This window comes from Kryptolebias marmoratus, linkage group LG19 (assembly GCF_001649575.2).
Source record: "Kryptolebias marmoratus isolate JLee-2015 linkage group LG19, ASM164957v2, whole genome shotgun sequence".
NCBI classification, from domain to species: Eukaryota; Metazoa; Chordata; class Actinopteri; order Cyprinodontiformes; family Rivulidae; genus Kryptolebias; species Kryptolebias marmoratus.
The window spans coordinates 2,238,437-2,255,639 of NC_051448.1; the positions used below are offsets into that span (position 1 = coordinate 2,238,437).

General features: G+C 39.3%; 2 protein-coding genes across 2 annotated transcripts; both read right to left on the bottom strand.

Annotated features, from left to right (window-relative positions):
- Positions 1-1,227: 1,227 nt before the first annotated feature.
- pnrc1 (proline-rich nuclear receptor coactivator 1) lies at positions 1,228-5,352 on the bottom strand. Its single transcript, XM_017434903.3, has 2 exons — positions 4,775-5,352; positions 1,228-3,958 (listed from the first exon to the last, which is right to left on the bottom strand). The coding sequence occupies exons 1-2, from the start codon at positions 5,060-5,062 to the stop codon at positions 3,494-3,496; spliced, it is 753 nt and encodes a 250-aa protein (XP_017290392.1). The 5' UTR covers positions 5,063-5,352; the 3' UTR covers positions 1,228-3,493.
- A 917-nt stretch (positions 5,353-6,269) lies between these two features.
- Positions 6,270-15,343, bottom strand: LOC108247050 (cysteine-rich protein 2). The gene is made up of 8 exons (XM_017434906.3): positions 15,121-15,343; positions 10,139-10,233; positions 8,610-8,667; positions 8,386-8,514; positions 8,104-8,172; positions 7,906-8,000; positions 7,626-7,683; positions 6,270-6,851 (listed from the first exon to the last, which is right to left on the bottom strand). Exons 1-8 carry the CDS (start codon positions 15,161-15,163, stop codon positions 6,787-6,789), a joined length of 612 nt encoding a protein of 203 aa, XP_017290395.1. The 5' UTR covers positions 15,164-15,343; the 3' UTR covers positions 6,270-6,786.
- Positions 15,344-17,203: the final 1,860 nt, after the last annotated feature.

Here is a 17,203-nt window from a genome sequence, read left to right on the forward strand (position 1 = left end):
AGTCCAGGTTTGAAGTGTCTAGGTGCAGTAGTTTTTAAATTAGAATCAATTAAAGACGCGGATGGTAGTGAAAAATTAGGTGGAATCGCCCTTTAGCTATTCGACGCTAGAATTTAATGCCAACTTCAGCATCGTATTGTGGATGCTAATATTGAATCTCCGCTGTTCGTTTAAACCCAGATCGATCCTTGAGCTTCCAAAATGTTTTGGTTTTTTTTTTTTTGCTAAGGCTTCGAGGTAAATTTTTCAGGTCACAATATCCCGTGTTAGTCCAGACATTGTAACAAGTTAGGAACAAAAAGCAGGGAAAGCAGTAAAAGGCGGTTTTTCGGAGGACAGCCAACAGGTGTACCACTCCGTTTGGAAGGAGCGACTTACCTTCTGATCCGAAGTTTGAAGCAAATCTTTCAGCTCTTCTGTTCTTAATCACTTCCCTTTTTGACTAAAAGTCCAGGTTTGGAGAAATTTTCAAGCTTAGATATATTATCCTCTTCCATTTAGGCAGTCCGACGGAGCAAAACACAAAAATTAACGGCTCCCGGCAGAGCACGTGACTCTCACTCGCCTCTGCTTAAAAGGACCGCAGCAACAAGCAGCCGTTGGCTCACGTGCGCCCCCTCCGGTGCGGCAGAGTACTACCTGCCTCACCCTGTGCCTTCTCACTGCGGTTTTAAATGTCACTAATAAACATTAAACGGAAATGGTTAAAGACATTATCCAGACTGTGGAAAATCAGGGTATATAAACCATTATATTGGCGACATGCAGCGATACGGCAACAGGCAAGGGACAATCGCAGTTTGTGATGGAGGCTCGCGTTTCACCCTTGTATTTAAACAGGAAACATGCAATTTCAGCAATTTTGACTATAAAAATGTTTGAAATTAGTCATACATAAAGATCAGTGGACAAATATTATTATTCATTTTATGTTATCCATTTTTTTTCTTGTCATGATGACACCTAACTCCCCTGACCGCACATCCCTGACAGATTCCTGTTTTTTGTGCCTAAAAAAAAAAACAGTAACTAGAAGAATTAACATTTGACTAGATTTAATAAAAAGTTGCTTTAGTTCGACACAGAAACAAACTAAACAGTTTAAATGTTTAAGTGAAAGTGAATCTAAACTGATCCATAACATCACTTTTCATTCATAAGTGAAACTTCTGTTATTTTAAATTATTAACCTTATAATTCTTATAATGAGCACAAACAACAAACAGGTTGGTAGCCAATATTTTAATGTTATTTTTAATTTCATTATCAATTATTTTGTAAAACTTTTTTATTTTTTCACAAGTTGTGCCATGAAGAATATTTTTATATCTTGCATGACATGACTGAAACACTGCAATAAAATGTAAAGTGTGCAACAGGAATACAAGTTTCCTCCTGGCTGACGTCACAGAGGTCAGAACCAGGATCCAAAGAGAAAAACACTTCGTCTGTGGAGAAGATCAGAAAAACGGCCGTAAACAAAACAAAGTGGAGAAACAAGAAGAGGTAAGTGAAAATAAATCCCCTTTTTTAAAAATGTTATACAAAGTAAAACTGTGTCCACATGAAGCTGTGTTAGTTTGTAAAAACTGTTTCGGCTCAAAGTGTCAGAACTCCAGAATCACCAGAACAAAAAGCAGTTTTTCTGTTTTTTAATCACTGAGCTGCAGACCAACATCAGATCAGTCCAGAACAATATTTCTAATCAAAGCAAAATAAATTATATTAAATATATTGTTTTGACTGATGGCTCAAGATGAGAGAAAACAGAAAAAATGGTCTTTTAGGAGCTGAAGGTGATTTTCACAAAGACTTTAAACCCAAACATCATTTTTCTGTCAGTTATCGGTTGTATTCATGAGGCAGCCTCCAGAATATGTTACTGTTTTCAGCTTCCTCCCATGGGGCGCAGAGGGCGATTCAGTTCTGAACATAATCAAAACATTTGTGTCACAGACTTGTCACGGGCGACGCCAACCCGCCTGGAGACGAATTCTGACTCCTCTGACAGAAAACATGTTCAGGTCTAAAATCTGCTGCGAATAAAGAATCATTCATATTAAAACCTGCTCCAGATCCGCCCGTCTTCATTTCTAAGGTGTGCTCCAGCAGGATAAATAATAAACATGTGGCGGCTGTCAACAAGCCGATGTGGACCGAGATGGACAACAAAAAGAAGAGAAAAGTGCCTGACCAAGAATACGGTTTTGTAAGCCGTGCACACAAAAACGGGCCAGGACTTTCAGAAACTTAAAACCCGGACGCCACACGGCTCGATTGTCACAAACACGTCTGTGAAGAGAGGCAGCTGAGTGAGAAACCTCCTGAAATACTCAGCTCATTTAAAGTGCGACATCTCCGGATAAAACTAACAACAAAAAGCAGCAGTTAATGTTTCCACGTTTTAAAATGACTGATTATGAAGCCAGAGACATTTAAAACACGCCCGGCTCCTAAGCTCTGCTGGGACGAGTGTTAGAGAAGGTTGGATGAAGAAAAGGAAACAAAGACGACCCTGATTTTAGCCAGCTTCACGTGGACACGCCCTGAATCAGTGCAAAACAAGTCTAAACGGAAGAAAACACTTTGTGGATGGATGGATGGATGGATGGATAGATGGATGGGTGGGTGGATGGATGGATGGATGGATGGATGGATGGGTGGGTGGATGGATGGATGGATGGATGGATGGATGGATGGATGGGTGGATGGGTGGATGGGTGGATGGCTTGCTCCTGCAGCAGCTTCATGTGAGATGTTTCAAACACGTTTTCCGAGGCTTCAGCAGCCTCTTCAGCTTCACCTTCCCTGATTTAACTTCCCATCAGTTGGACCCGTGTTCAGCCCGGAGCCGAGGCCTTCTCATGTCCCTCATCAAAGCCATTTTGCAAAGTTCCCAGTCAGGAACTGGAAGTTGGCTGGTCGAGATCAGAGTTCAGCACCTGGCTTTCCTCGGTTAAGTTTTCAGTGCAAATCCGTAAGAAAAGTCTTAAATCCATCAAGTCTCACTGGAGGAGTCGTACCAAAGTGCTTCAGTTCACAGAGGACTTTGTTTTTGAAAAATTCTTAGTAACAAAACTAGAATCTCAGGTAAAATAAGAAATATACACAAATATATGTTTACAATATATTCTGTACATTTACAGAGAAGTTTTAAAAAGTCGAACACATGACTGCCTCTTCCAAAGAGCCGTCATCACTTTGAAGCAGTGGCTGTGCTGCTGCTGCTGGGAAAGCAACAACAGAATCTGTCTGAGTCAGTAACTAAAACTCTTTCTTTCATCTCTGACAGAGACCTGACATGCACGGCATGTCGGTCGGACTTCAAGCAGCAACACAGCGTGTCCAAAGTGTTCAGAAAGGTTGTCTGAAGGAAAACTGTACCACGGTGCAGAAGAACCCACATTATATTGCAGTGTTGAAGGCCGAACTGGGTTTATCTCGATGATTTTCTGATTGGACTGAATGTGAGGGTCAGCTTCAATCAGACGCTTTAATCCTGAACTTTCAGCAGAGACTTCAGGTGAACAGTCATTTGCTCCCGGCTCTGGCTGCTCTGCTGAGGCCCGTTTTCTCCGACCCAGTGACTGGGGGGTTTGGGTAGGACGCTGGGCGAGGGCGGCTCGCTGAACTTGGCCCCAGCGTAGGTCTTTTCACCATCTTTGAAGTACTCGGCTTTGGTGGGGGGGCTGCTTACGATCTTCACGCTGTTGAAGACCAGGAGGGCTTTCTTCTGCTCCTGAGGGTGAGGCAGGTGGGAAGACGAAGGCTTCTTCGGGGTGCGGCTGTCGTTCTTCTTCGAGGACGGGGACCCAGCGGGTGTTTGGCTCTGTTTGGGTTTGTGGCTCCTGGTGTTCACATTGTGGTTGATCTGATCGTGTCTGGGAAGGTGGCGTGGAGGTTGGCTTCCTGGTTGGATAGCCGCTCGCTCTGATCTGCCACCTTTGGATTTCAGCACCTAAAAAATAAAAAAAAACAACCATTAAAAACCACTTCTATAACTTAACACACATTTTAAACCCATCATGTTATAACATATTATAACATAATATGAATATGAAAATATGAGTTCTCAGTTGGCCTCTAAGTCTGATTAGGTAAAAGAACACATTTTGTTTTGTTAGCACATAAATGAAATAACTAACAGTTGGCGTCAGGTTTCATCTGAAACAGCCCAGACCGGATCCACCCACGCCCGGTCCTGTGTTCACTTTCTGCAGTCATGTGATGTTATGAGTCAGAATACTGATCAAACATTTGTTATTACCCTTCCTGTGTTTCGAACCTCCTGTGGGCACACACTGGATTTGAAGAAAACCCCAGTTAACGTGACTCTAAAGAACATTTTAAATTCTTATTCAGCTCCTCAGACTGCAGACACCTGACTGCTGCTGTGACACAATCAGGAACTTTTCCTTCAGCTTCAGTCAGAAAGTGACAGAATGAGGAAGTTAAGCTGGTTTTTCCACAGCTTCACAACGAGCCTGAGCTGAACTGCGTCACTGTTGATGCCTCGGGCTCTTTTTAGTTTCAACACACCTTACATGAATCAGAAAACTTACATTTATATGCTATTAATTTGGTAGGAGTAAGGCATCATTTAGTACCTGTACTGTCACAAAATAACAAGAACCCCACTTTAAAAACACAAACACGTGATATGATGATACTTGTAATACTTTTCCTAGAACTTATCCCTGGTTTTATTCAAGCTAACTTCCTGTGTTTCTGAGTAATAATGATTGTTAGTTGAGGCCTGTCAGTGATAACTCGCCTCTTTCCTGGCTCCTTGTTTGACATGATGGAGGTTCTGGTTGCTGACGGGTCCGTGGGTCCCGGGCTGAGCCGTGGAGCTGCTCAGGAGGGTGATGTTGTTGTTGTGGTCCGACAGGCGGACATTCGGGCAGTTCCGCGGGGCTTTCTGGTGATGCAGCAGCGGCTTCCTCCCTCCTTTCTTCGCCAGCAGCGCCTGCTTCGTCGCTTTTCCGCCCGGTACCGGGTTGTTGTTTTCCACGTCGCCAATAATGGCTTCGTCACCGTTTGCAGGAGTTCCGTCCAACATCTCTTTGTTGTGATGAAAACATAAACAGGCTGTGAAAACCCTTTGCGCGACCAAGTTGTTTTTGTCAACAACGTCACAAGCTAACTGTTAGCTACGCGGCTAACTTTCGGTTTTCGATTAGTGCTCACGCAGAAAACTCTAAAAAAACAAATTTAATTTCTTTTCGTCTTCTCGGAAGCTTCCGGCTGCAATCTGGTGGATTTTAAATTCCTGCGGCTGCTAAAAGGTCGTTGGACCACTTTCTGTGATGTGGCGCAGCGGGGCTGTTTCAGCTAATGACGGTAAGACGCTCCTGCGTTAAGCTAATCACAATAAAACACGTCACTTCCGATGTGACCTTTCAAAATAAAAGGATTAGTTGCGAACGACGCAGAGGCTCATTTTTATTTTACACATAAAACAGCTAATAAAAATAAACAGCAACAACAATAAATAATAAAAATATAATCACAATAATCACAATAGGTCAGACAGAATAGACTGCAACTAAAACTTAACTATTGTACAAGTTTGTAGTACTTTTCTAGTACTTGATGCACTTTGTAATACCCTGAAAGGTGCTATAAAAATAAATGTTACTACACTTGTACAAAAAGTTAAATTTATTAAACACAAATAAAAATGCTAATAGATAGATTTTGTTTATGCCAATGTTCAAAAATACTGTAAATGTTTAGATCTATTTCTCTGAATGTAAGATAAGTAAGGTAGTTTATTTCTGATTTTTTTATGATTATACAGCATAATTTGGCCACAATAATAATGACAAATTGTAATATTTTTGTTTCTTTTAAAGCACTTATTTTGTAGACAAACTTTGCCTTCCGACGGTATTATTCTGTTTAACTTAACATTACTTCTTTTCCGGGTTTCGTTTTACCGGAAGAGGGCGTGGTTTAAATCTAAATTAGCAAACAAACAAACTGTTTTCATAGCAAATACATCTGTTTTGAACTATTATAAACTCACTAAATAAACGTCTTTTTATTTGTAAGGTATTGTTTGATCAGTTATTAATTTGTACCCACATTTTACAGGAAATAGTAATAAACACATTCATAACAAAGGTCAGAGAGAATTATTTTCAATTCCAATTATAAACAGTTCAATTAGAGTCCAAATTAAAACGGTACATTTTAACATATTATATTAAATTAAACTTACAGAATTATAACATGAATATGGTTGCTGTTTTGACAGATAAAAAACACTGAACACAGTTTGTTTCCCTACATTTTTATTGTATAAAACAGGATGAACAGCTGACCAGCCTTTAGTAAAATGTTCGTCTCTGTGTGAGGATTTCTAACTTTTATCTTTCCTTTTTAAACTAAGATAAACTTGTTCAAAAACACTGACAATAGAAAGGTGGGCTGGTACATTTTGGAGTCATACAGTACATGTTGGAAGTGCACAAATGTCTAATCCTACTGATAAAAGAGGAAAAACACAGGAGCTGAAATCCACTACAATAAAAGGTTAATAAATATTTGGCAAAGAGAACCGATGAACCTAAAAGCAAATCTAAATCTCACGCAGAAGGACTATTAAAGGTTTGTTTCAGTACAAAAAATAGATAATATAAACAATATACAAATACAACATAAATATCTAAGTTTCCCTTCCTGTGAGACTAGCACATATCGTTTGTCACTCTAATGACTATCGAAGGCAGATCAACGAGACGCCGAGGCTCCTGGAGGTCTTCGTGTGTCCGGCTGACTTTAAGGCTGCGCCTCGGCTTCAGGATCATCGTAGATGTAGCTGCCGACTCCTCCGGTGTTAACTCCTGAGAGGAAGCAGAACTTTAACGAGTTATTTCAGCCCAGAGAGCGAAGAAACTCCTGCCGACAAACAGCTTGTAGATAATTCTGGCCTCTGTTGTTAACAGGAAACGCTTCTTCAGAGTCCCTTTGTGGTTTGTTTGTATTTATTTAATTTCAATTTTAAAATTTAATTTATGATGAATAAACGAAGAGATGTCGCCTCCCAGGATCTCTTCCTGACCCGGGGCCTTTCTGGGTGGAGTTGCATGTTAACATGCATGTTAGGTTAACTGGTAACTCTAAACTACGCCCCAGGTGAGAGTGTGAATGGTTGTCTGTCTTATTTGTCTCTATGTGTCCCTGTGATGGACTGGAGACATGTCCAGGTGTCCCCCGCCTCTCACACAGTGACTGCAGGAGACAGAGATCAGCTTTCCACGACCCGGAAAGAAGAGAAGCGAGTAAAGAAAATGGATGAATGAATGTAAATAAATGAATCTATAAGAAGCTTTGTGCATTTAACTGAAATAATTGTTTGCCAGAATATTCAAATGATGAATGATCAGCCTGACAACACTAACTTGGTGTAAACCTCAGTGATAGATTTCAGTTTTAGTTCTTTAATATTTTGTTCTCTGACTTCCTCAGACTGATTCTGACATTTCTCAGCAGTTTTTCAGCACAGCTTCCTTTAATAACCTTTTGAAGCTCTAAACAAACCTCAGTTTGGGAACATGGTGCTTTCATGTATTGATTCTTTTTCAGCAGCAGCACTGGTATTATTTCTGTCTTCATACCTTTGGGTCCAAACAGCACGGCGTAGCAGGGCTTGTGGCAGTAAGGCTGTCCATCGTGCTGCAACAGGAAGAAAACAACTCCTCTTTTTATAGGTTTTTATCTGTGAGCAGTGAGGATTTTAAATTACACTTCCTCTAAAATAATATACGGACAGCTTGATGACATTTTTAATTTTACTTCTTGACACCGTTTGGTTAGTATGTTTAATTAAATCTGAGGCTCCCTGTGGCAATGAAAGCCCCGCTCCATGAATTCCAGTTTTTTTTGTCCAGCGCTCACCTCTGCGTGGCTGCCCGGAGCCAGAGTCTTACTGCACCTCTCGCAGCGAAGGCAGGGCCGGTGCCAGTTCTTCCCCAGAGACGACACCTTCTCAGCTGCACACAGAAGCACCGCCGCGGAGACGGTCACCACGGCAACCAGTCCACTAAGTCACATTCCAACGCTCATATGAAACCAGAGAAATACGAAGCTGCTCACCGAAATACACCGTCTTGTTGCACCTGGGGCAGATGTTGGGTCCTCCAGAGAAAGACGAGAAGCTTGCAGCTGAAAAAAACAAAACGAGACGATTAGATATTCGTTTTATTTAGTTTTGCATGAAATGCTTCAAGTTTATTTGGTCATTGTTAAGTGTCACAAGTTTAAAAAACAACAAGCATCAAATAAAGCCAGTCCTCCGAGAAGAAAAGCAGATTTCTGACACTTTGTTTTATTCCAACACGTGACAGGGTTTCTATTTCTGTTCCACATTTTTCTCACCCTTCACTGGTCCCCGTGCGGGGGCTTTCTTCTCTTCTGGTTTGGCATTTGTTTCCATAGAAACGGCTGCAGGGGCTTCGTTGACAGGAGAGTCGTACAAGTAGGAACCAGCTCCGCCAATGTTCACTCCTATTATAAAAAAAAAAAAGAAAAGTGCAGCTGCAAACCTGAAAATGATCAAGACGGGATGATCATTTTTGATAATCGTGAGGAAGGAACAGAACCTTTCGGTCCAAAGAGGGCGGCGTAGCACGGCTTGTGGCAGTAAGGTTTCCCATCGTGCTGCACAATGAGACAGACAGGAAGAAAAGATTTTCTGCTGTAAAAGTTAAGTTTCTGTCTGAATCTCCATATCAATGTCAACAAAAGAAGAAGAGCATTTATCAACTCTCTTTTTTTGTTCAAAGCTATTCATAGCACAAAACAGAAGAGCTAAAAATGAGCATCAGTCCAGTCTGTGCTCTGTTATTCTCTTTATTTAAATAAAAAAGACACGCTCTCTGCAAACTGTGTGTTTATAGCAACAGAGACTAATGTGTCTGTTTTAGTCTGATTTCAGACAGGAAATATGCAAAACTGTTCAGTCTACAGTAACAACTTTTCATCAACCAGATGCTGGAATTTCTGTGATGATGAACAAAAAGATATTTCAGATGTTTTCAGTTTTGTAGGCAATCATCCATGCACTTCATTTCGGTCCACAATGAATTGTGAACGGACTGAACTGCGTCGTTTTTCTCACTCAGTAAGTGTCTGCTGTGAAGTCTTTCACTGGCGAGATCACAGTTATCACCTCAGCATGATTCAGAGAATTAGTTTCCTTTAGAAGCTGATTAAAAACAGTAAAAGCTGCTGAACCGATAATCTGACAGTCTGATAACTGTGCTGTGAACAACAGACTCATGAGCCGTTAACTTCTAAAAGTTACTTTGAACCGAGCTGAGAGTGACATTAAAGAAGACAGACAGAGTGTCTCCATCTTCTGCCATCATTTAAAACTAAAGTTTATTTTTGAACCAGAGGTTACACACAGGATGTGGGGCTGCACCCTCGATGAAACCCCCCCATCCGACTCGCTAACAGGCTGTCAATCACAGTGCAACATGACACAGATAACTAATTTAAACTAAACATATCGGGAAAAATGCATATTTGAACATACGTCAGTAAGGCAAGAGCTACATGAATCAACAAAAATCAACACCTGAAAAAGATGATTAGAAGTGTATTTTTATTTTTAAGTCATGACCTATTTGCTTAGAAACTGACCTGGAGCCAGCCACTAGGGGGCGCTTGTCCTTTGTGGCTTCAACTTCTGGCTTCTTCTGCCTCAGTGTCGTTTATTTGAGTTTTGATGTGTTTGTTCAGCTTTAAGAATAAAGCCTAAAATCAAACCTGGTTTGAAGAATCTGAGTCACTTTATTTCGCGGCTCTACACTTCCTGTCCTTTCTGATGAGCCACGCCCTGCAAACAGCTCGGTTTGGACTCCAGCTGCATCTGGATCAGCAGCAGCTCGTCTGCTAAACCATTTATTCTTCACTGCCAGCAACACATTTCCTTTAAGGTAATGTGAGTTTCTAAAGTCTTTAAATGGGAAAAAATATTTCAAAGACGATTGTCATTCTACTGAAATCTTATATCTGAAATACTGATTGTTCCTTGGTTATTATGACTCTTTGAAAGCCCTGATGTCTCTTCATGCTTCTCTATAACCTCCTGATGTTGTGAATAAGACGCCTCCGCTCGGCTCACCTCAGCATGGCCTCCTGGGTTCAGCATCTTGTTGCAGCGTTCACATTTCAGACAGAATTTGTGCCAATCTTTTCCTAAAGACGACACCTTCTCCGCTGTGGAGGGGGGGGGAATATAAAATATTAACATTTTTTTAAATAAATGTAACAAACAAAAAAACAGAAAGCAAAGTTAAATCAGATTTTAATTCTATGAAAACAGAAAAAATAATCTTCCCATGAAAATATGTGGAAAAAAATATTTAATTGAAAGTTAATAAAAACACTAAATTCTTGTCTGTTAAAGGTTCCTTTCTTTGACAGAAACAAATGGAGAAACTTAAAGAGGCACATTCTTTCTTTAATCTGCTCCGAGAAAAACTCCAGAAGAAGACATGAAGGATGTTAAGATGATGAAGACCTCAGAGAGATGAAGAAAAGCCATGATTTGTCATTTCTGACCTTTTTCCTTCCACCTACATGTCAGTGATGACCTGCTGCTCCGACAGAACCTTTCACTCCCAGACAAACGTCACTGATCTGTTTAACTTTACTCAGCTGACATGATTTCTTTGTTTTAAATACTTTTAACTTGATTTGTAAACGTATATTTTCTTCTTCATTTGCCTGTTTCTGTAACCTGCTTTTACTCCGTAGAGTTATGTTTCTGGGTCCATTTAATCCTGATTACATGTTTGAATTAAATCACATTTTATCTAAAAAAAACAAAACGTGACCATTTGTTTACACACAAATCCACCTAAAATCTTGCAATTAAGCAACATTTATTATTCTTCTTATTACGGAGCTTTTTGCTGGCAAAGAGCCACAACAATTATGTTTGACACAATGTGAGCACGAAGCCCAAGCAGCAATCTGCGGGGAGTAATAACAGAGCAGCTGTGTCACAGCGTCGACTGTCTGAAGCGATAAAAACACTTAACAGCCTCTTAAGAGTTCATATCAGCCTAAAGCACATTCTTTCCACAGCATTTCAAAGGTCAATGCAGTGACTCACACATTTCTATTTTATACATTTCAGTCCATTTTCTGCAGCTTCTGTCTGTTCTTTCAGCCGCGCAGCTTCACTGGAGAACAATATTGTCGTAACCCCGACGCCCACAGCTCACCTGTCATCTAAAACCTGAACCAATTTGTTTTCTTCTGTTTGACAGAGCAGAACTTCGACGCGTCTTTGTGCTTTTAGGAGCCGTTGGGAAGTTCTCCTCCGAGCATCTCTCAGATTTAACGGGCGCTCTCGGCCCATTTCTTGGTCAGGACCAGTTGCCAGGCAACAATCAGAGACAACGGCAGAAGAAGTGGGACAAAGTGATTTATCTGATGGCTCTGAACAGGTGAACTGTCCCTCGATGTGTGAATAAAAAGTGATGCTCACATTTTACTGGTCTTGTTTGGACGCAGGATGATGAAGAGTCTTTCTCTCTTTAAAATTGCACATTTTCTGTAAGTGTTACAATTATTCTCATAACTTTATAAATTAAAGGTCCATCGCCTGCTGAGGCTTAGACTAAGATCCTCTTATGTGGAGAAATAATGGAGTTGTAGCCATTTTGGTCAAACCATGAAATAATATTGTGTGATTTAGTGAGATGTCGTGCTCAGAGTATGTGTTGTGAATGACTCTCAGCTACCACCCTAACAAAGTTTAGTTCAATATCTGTGTAATAACCAGAGTTGTAGCCATTTGGTGTTATTTCAGGTTGAATAGCTGAGGCAGCCATGTTGAACCGGGTTAATTTCACATGTTAATCAGCTGTATGTATACATCCAGTAATTACTTTCTGAAAGTTTAATTAAAATTTATCGGGTGGTTCGTGAGATAGTTAGCATGAACTCAAACTCACAAAGGAACAAGCGAAACATTATATCCAAAAACGTGGTTCTGCCTCTTTACACAAGCTGGCCTTTTTCTGACCTCGATCACGACAATTATTGCAGTCGATTACAGATAAAAAGCCTTTTGTTCGAGCTCAGCCGCTCCAGGAACAGAGACTTTTGTCTGAAACACAGATGGATGAACAGAGGGAGCAGGAAGTCCACCAACAAACTTTTATCTGTTTCTTCTCCTCCTGAAATACTCCAGCAGATACTGACACAACCTGACACTTCCTGTTCCGACTCAGCGGCTGCTCGGCTGTCACACAACCGGAGGACATCAGCCGTTTCACTCTGTTTAGTTTTTATTCTTTAATTAAAGTTAAACTTTAGAAATCTGCTAAAAAAATTACAGTTACTTTATAAAAGCATCAAAGTCTATAATTTCCAGGGAAATATTTTCATTAAATGTTTTATTTTCTTCAGATATCATCATTTTAGTTTTTAAATCAATCTAACATATTTTAATTTTTAGCTGCTATTTAATTCATTTTAGCTATTAGCTCCAGCTTTGCTAATGTTAGCTTTTAGCTACAGTTTTCTTCATTTTAGTTTTGCTCATTATAGTTTTACTAATTTTATCTTGTAGCTACAGTTTTGGTTATTTTAGCTTCTAGCAATGGTTTTGAAAAGTTTAGCTTTTAGATACTGCTTTGCTAGATGTTAGCTTTTAGCTACAGTTTTGAAATTTTCAGCTTTTAGCCAATGGTTGTGTTTTTCTTCTGTTGTTCTTCTTTTAACATTAACAACTCAGTAAAGTCATTAAACGCACAGCATTCACATTACATTTTTGGAGAAAGTGTTTTTTTTTTTTTTTTACCACTTCCTCTTTTAACAAATGTCCAGCATTTTTAATGGAATTTTCTTTGTTGCAATAATCAAATCATGGGTTTACGCTCAAGTAAAAACTGAAATGCATCAACAGAAACTGAGGTTAATGTTTCTGTAAACTCAGAGGCTGGAAACAGAAATGATGTATTTTATACCACACTGGTTCATTTCCTCTGCAGATGCTACCAAACAACATTCAATGCATGATGGAGAACATGTTTCTTTTAAGATGCTCATCTTTAGGAACATCAGGTTTACTGCAGAGTTTCAGATATTAGATAAGAAGACGTCAGGCTGCAGGGCGGGGTTCGGCTGTTCTCCAGGGAAATGAAGGAGGAAGAACAAAAAGACAGTCGATCCATAAAACAAATGTGCAATCAATTAATTATTTACCAGACCAATAAGCTGCATAGATCAAACTCAGGAAAGAAAAATAAGATAATGGTGACCCCAGTATAAATCACCTCACTGTACTTAAACTTAAAAGCAAAGAAGAGCTTTTTTTTTCCTGCCCGGTGAGAGAACATATCTGCTGAAGTCCAGCAGCCAACAGGCCTGTTAATGGCTCCCTGCAATCTTATCCACAGATAGTGAAACCATTACTGCCTGGTGGGCTGCAGCGGCAGAGCAAACTGATTATTAGAGTCGGAATCTGAAGCCGAGACGTTTCTGGAGCCGTTTGGCAGAAAAACTGTCACTTTCACCTCACATCTGGAACGCCAGAACATCCGTGGAGCTCAGCAGTGAATGAATCTGCTGTAATAACGTCTCAGCTTTTTTATCCCACATCCCTGAACGTTATCAACACGACACAATCGGCTTCTGTTCCAAGTCAGAACAAAAAGGCAAAAAATAAATGAATAAATTATTCTTTTGTCTTTAGGTTTCTGTCATTTCCTCCTGACTAGCAGGAAAAAATATTGTTTAATTACATTTATTTTTTTAAATTCCCCAATCTTTGTAAGGTAAAGCCCCACCCCTTCATATCTGGTGTCATTGGAAAGCCCTAGATGTCCTCTGTAGATGACAGAATGAGTTAATTCAGAAGCATGCAGGGGGAGGGAGATGTTCAGGTTTACAGATGTCCTCCACAGAGGACAACTTTGACTGTCCAACTCAGCTCCAGCAGCTGCCTCAGTTTTCAGCCTTCATTCAGCTGTGAAGATGAGGAAAAAACATAAAAAATGTTGTTTTTATAAAGCTTTAAAGCTCTGCTCCATCAGACAGAACAGAGTAAGATAATAACAGAATATAAATCTTTTTAATGCTGATCTTACTGACATCATCCTGGAGCTCATTGTTGATTGATTTTAGGTCTTAAAATGGTCTAAAAATGGGATAAAAGTAAAAGTTTTGAACATCTGGTTTTATATTCAAGTAGATCATTTTCCACAGTTTGTTTAATAAAATATTTTAAATAAAAAACTTTGATGGAATTTGACCCCAGTCACACTGCAAATTAAAATATCCATTACATCAAATATGTTCTGTCAAAGGAACCATTACCTCTATGTCGACACAATTACAGCCTCGTTTCCCTCCATCATTTTATCACATCATCAGGCCCCCATGCCTCTGAATATAAATATCACTAAGTATAGACACACGCTGGGACTGCTGTGTATAATTAAAGTCTGATTGATGCTACAATTGTATGACCGGCTATTTTTAGCACAACAAAAATAAACTGATGTAAATGCTCCATATGTAACAGGAAAGCACATTGAAGATAAGCTAAAGATGGTAGATTTTATTTACAAAGCGGATATTTGTTTCCACAAAATTCAGAGTAATATATTTACTTTATCTCAGGCTTATTGTTAGTTTGTGTTTATTCAGAAACAAAGTAAAGCTGATTCACTGTCACAGGTAAGAAACATTTACCACAAAAAACACATAGTGTAACAATAATCAAATGTATCCTTCAATATTCTTCTATAAAAATGCATTAATGAACATAAACACACAGAAAATGAATTAGAATTAGACGGAATTGAGATATATTATGGTGCAATTATCCAACCATGAGTTTTATTTAAATTAATAGGTTAAAAGAAATCATTTCAGTGGATGATGATATTTTAAGTTCCCATTAATAACCATTATGATCTATAAACTGTGACTGAATGAACTTATCGATGAGAAAGGATGTTAGACTTCATTCAGTATTCACATTAACAGAATAACCCCCCCACCACCACCTCCCCACCCCCCGGCAGATGATCCCTCCGGTAACAATCACGACACCGGGCAGCGGCCTGTCTGCAGGAAACTCACCGAAATACACCGTCTTGTCGCATTTTGGACACTTTGACGCCATGATGGGACCGTTTTGTGTCTGTCCCCGGTCTGTGTGTCTGTCCCTCGGTGTCCCCCGGTCTGTCCTCAGCTCCGGTGTAGCAGACACACCTCTCTCTGTCTCTGTGTCTCAGGATGCTGCAGCTGATTCAGTAATAATGAAGAGGAGACTCACTTCCACCTCCTGCTCTCGCTGCTGCACCCAGACTCCGCCCCGCGCGATGACGTCACCGACACCATTCAGATAATGAAGCAGCATTCATGTTAATGTCTGTGCAGCTTTAACCTAATATTTACCCATGTTCAACTTTAATTTGACAGTTTTAGCTGTTCATTTATCATCATGTTCAGCTCATTCAGGAAGTGGGTGACTTTTTATACTTTTCAAAATATTTAACTTTATTTACAAACATGGTTCCCATAGACACACATTAAGATCTTTTCAGTTCCTTCAAACAATATTTGTTGTCTTTAAATTCTGCTTCAGCGTACTTTCTCTGTTTTTGTCTTTATATGCTCTTTTGATACTTTACTAATATTTTATTTGCAAGTATATCTTAGTTTGTGGATAAAATGATGATTAGCTGTAACTCATCCTGCAGTAACAATAAAATCGTGTTCACACTGTTAATAGATTTTAATATAATCTATAAACATTGTGTAAAATTTAATCAAAATGAGTTATTTTGTATTTATATGCATATTTTGAATTAATGTTTAGGTTTGATTTAAACTTGCATTTTTATTTTCAGACACTAGGGGCAGCAGAACTGAGTTCAAACTCCAGCTGGGGTCCTTCTGCATGAATCGGTGTCAGTCCTCAGCTCTGTTTGTTTCCCTGTAGTTGTTAGGTTACGCTGCCTGACAGCGCAGATCCTCGCAGGGAATGTTAAGTGAACCTCTGCAGCTCCGAGAATATTCCTGTCTGCATTTTTAACTCTGAGATACCAGCAGGGCTGACTTCTAGATGGGCTTCTGCATGAAACAGAGAATTAAACCTATTTTACAATTCATATGCAGCTTTTTAAAACTTGTTTAGTAAAAAAAAAAAAAAATAAGAAATTCAAACTGTTATCACAAATAAGATTTCTCAGAAAGGCTTAACCCCATCAGCACATAAAATGCAGATTGTCCTAACATTCATTATCCTATTTTATCTTGTTAATACAAATAACTATAATTTTTGATCATCTAAATAAGAGCAAACTTAATTAGCACATCATTTAACAAAATGGGGAATTATATAAAACAAATAAATTGTCATTTTGGGAAATCCCAGTTCCCCAGCAACACAGAACCATTTAATAAAACTCTGACTGGGACTCGGGTGAATAGACATTTAAAGACATTGTAAGCTTATTTTATATTGTGGCTCATTAAATACCTCATTTTCATAAAGCTCCAAAATGATAAATAAAATCTGGATTTGTTGAAGAACTTGTGAAAACAAAACTCATACATAATCAACTACTGATGTCTTTATTTTTAAAGAGGATCATTTTTAAAAGTAAAAATGATGCTGTGTGTAACAAAGACCTGAACAATAGTGAGGAAAATGCTTCTTAGGTAATTTATAGTGGATCATGTTTTAATGGACCATTTCTGCATTTATTCTTTTCAGATCCTGCAGATACACCCCCTCCCCCCATTATTCCTCAATAATGAATAATTAAATAAAACAAGCTCTGAGGCTGCCACGGTTCACTATCTATAATAAAATTACTGTAACTGAAATATTCATGGTTGCATTGATGAGGCTGATGATGGTCTTAGCCATTTTGATTCGTTCTCTGATCAGTTGAGACAACATTTTATTTCTAAATGTCTTTTATGACAGCTGATCTGAGAACACCTCAAACTGGCATAAAAAAGATGAGTGAGAAGAGGAGATGTCCCTGTGACACAGTACTGGATATGGATGGATGGATGGATGGATGGATGGATGGATGGATGGATGGATGGATGGATGGATGGATGGACGGACGGACGGTTGGTTGGTTGGTTGGATGGATGGATGGATGGACGGTTGGTTGGTTGGTTGGTTGGATGGATGGATGGAAGG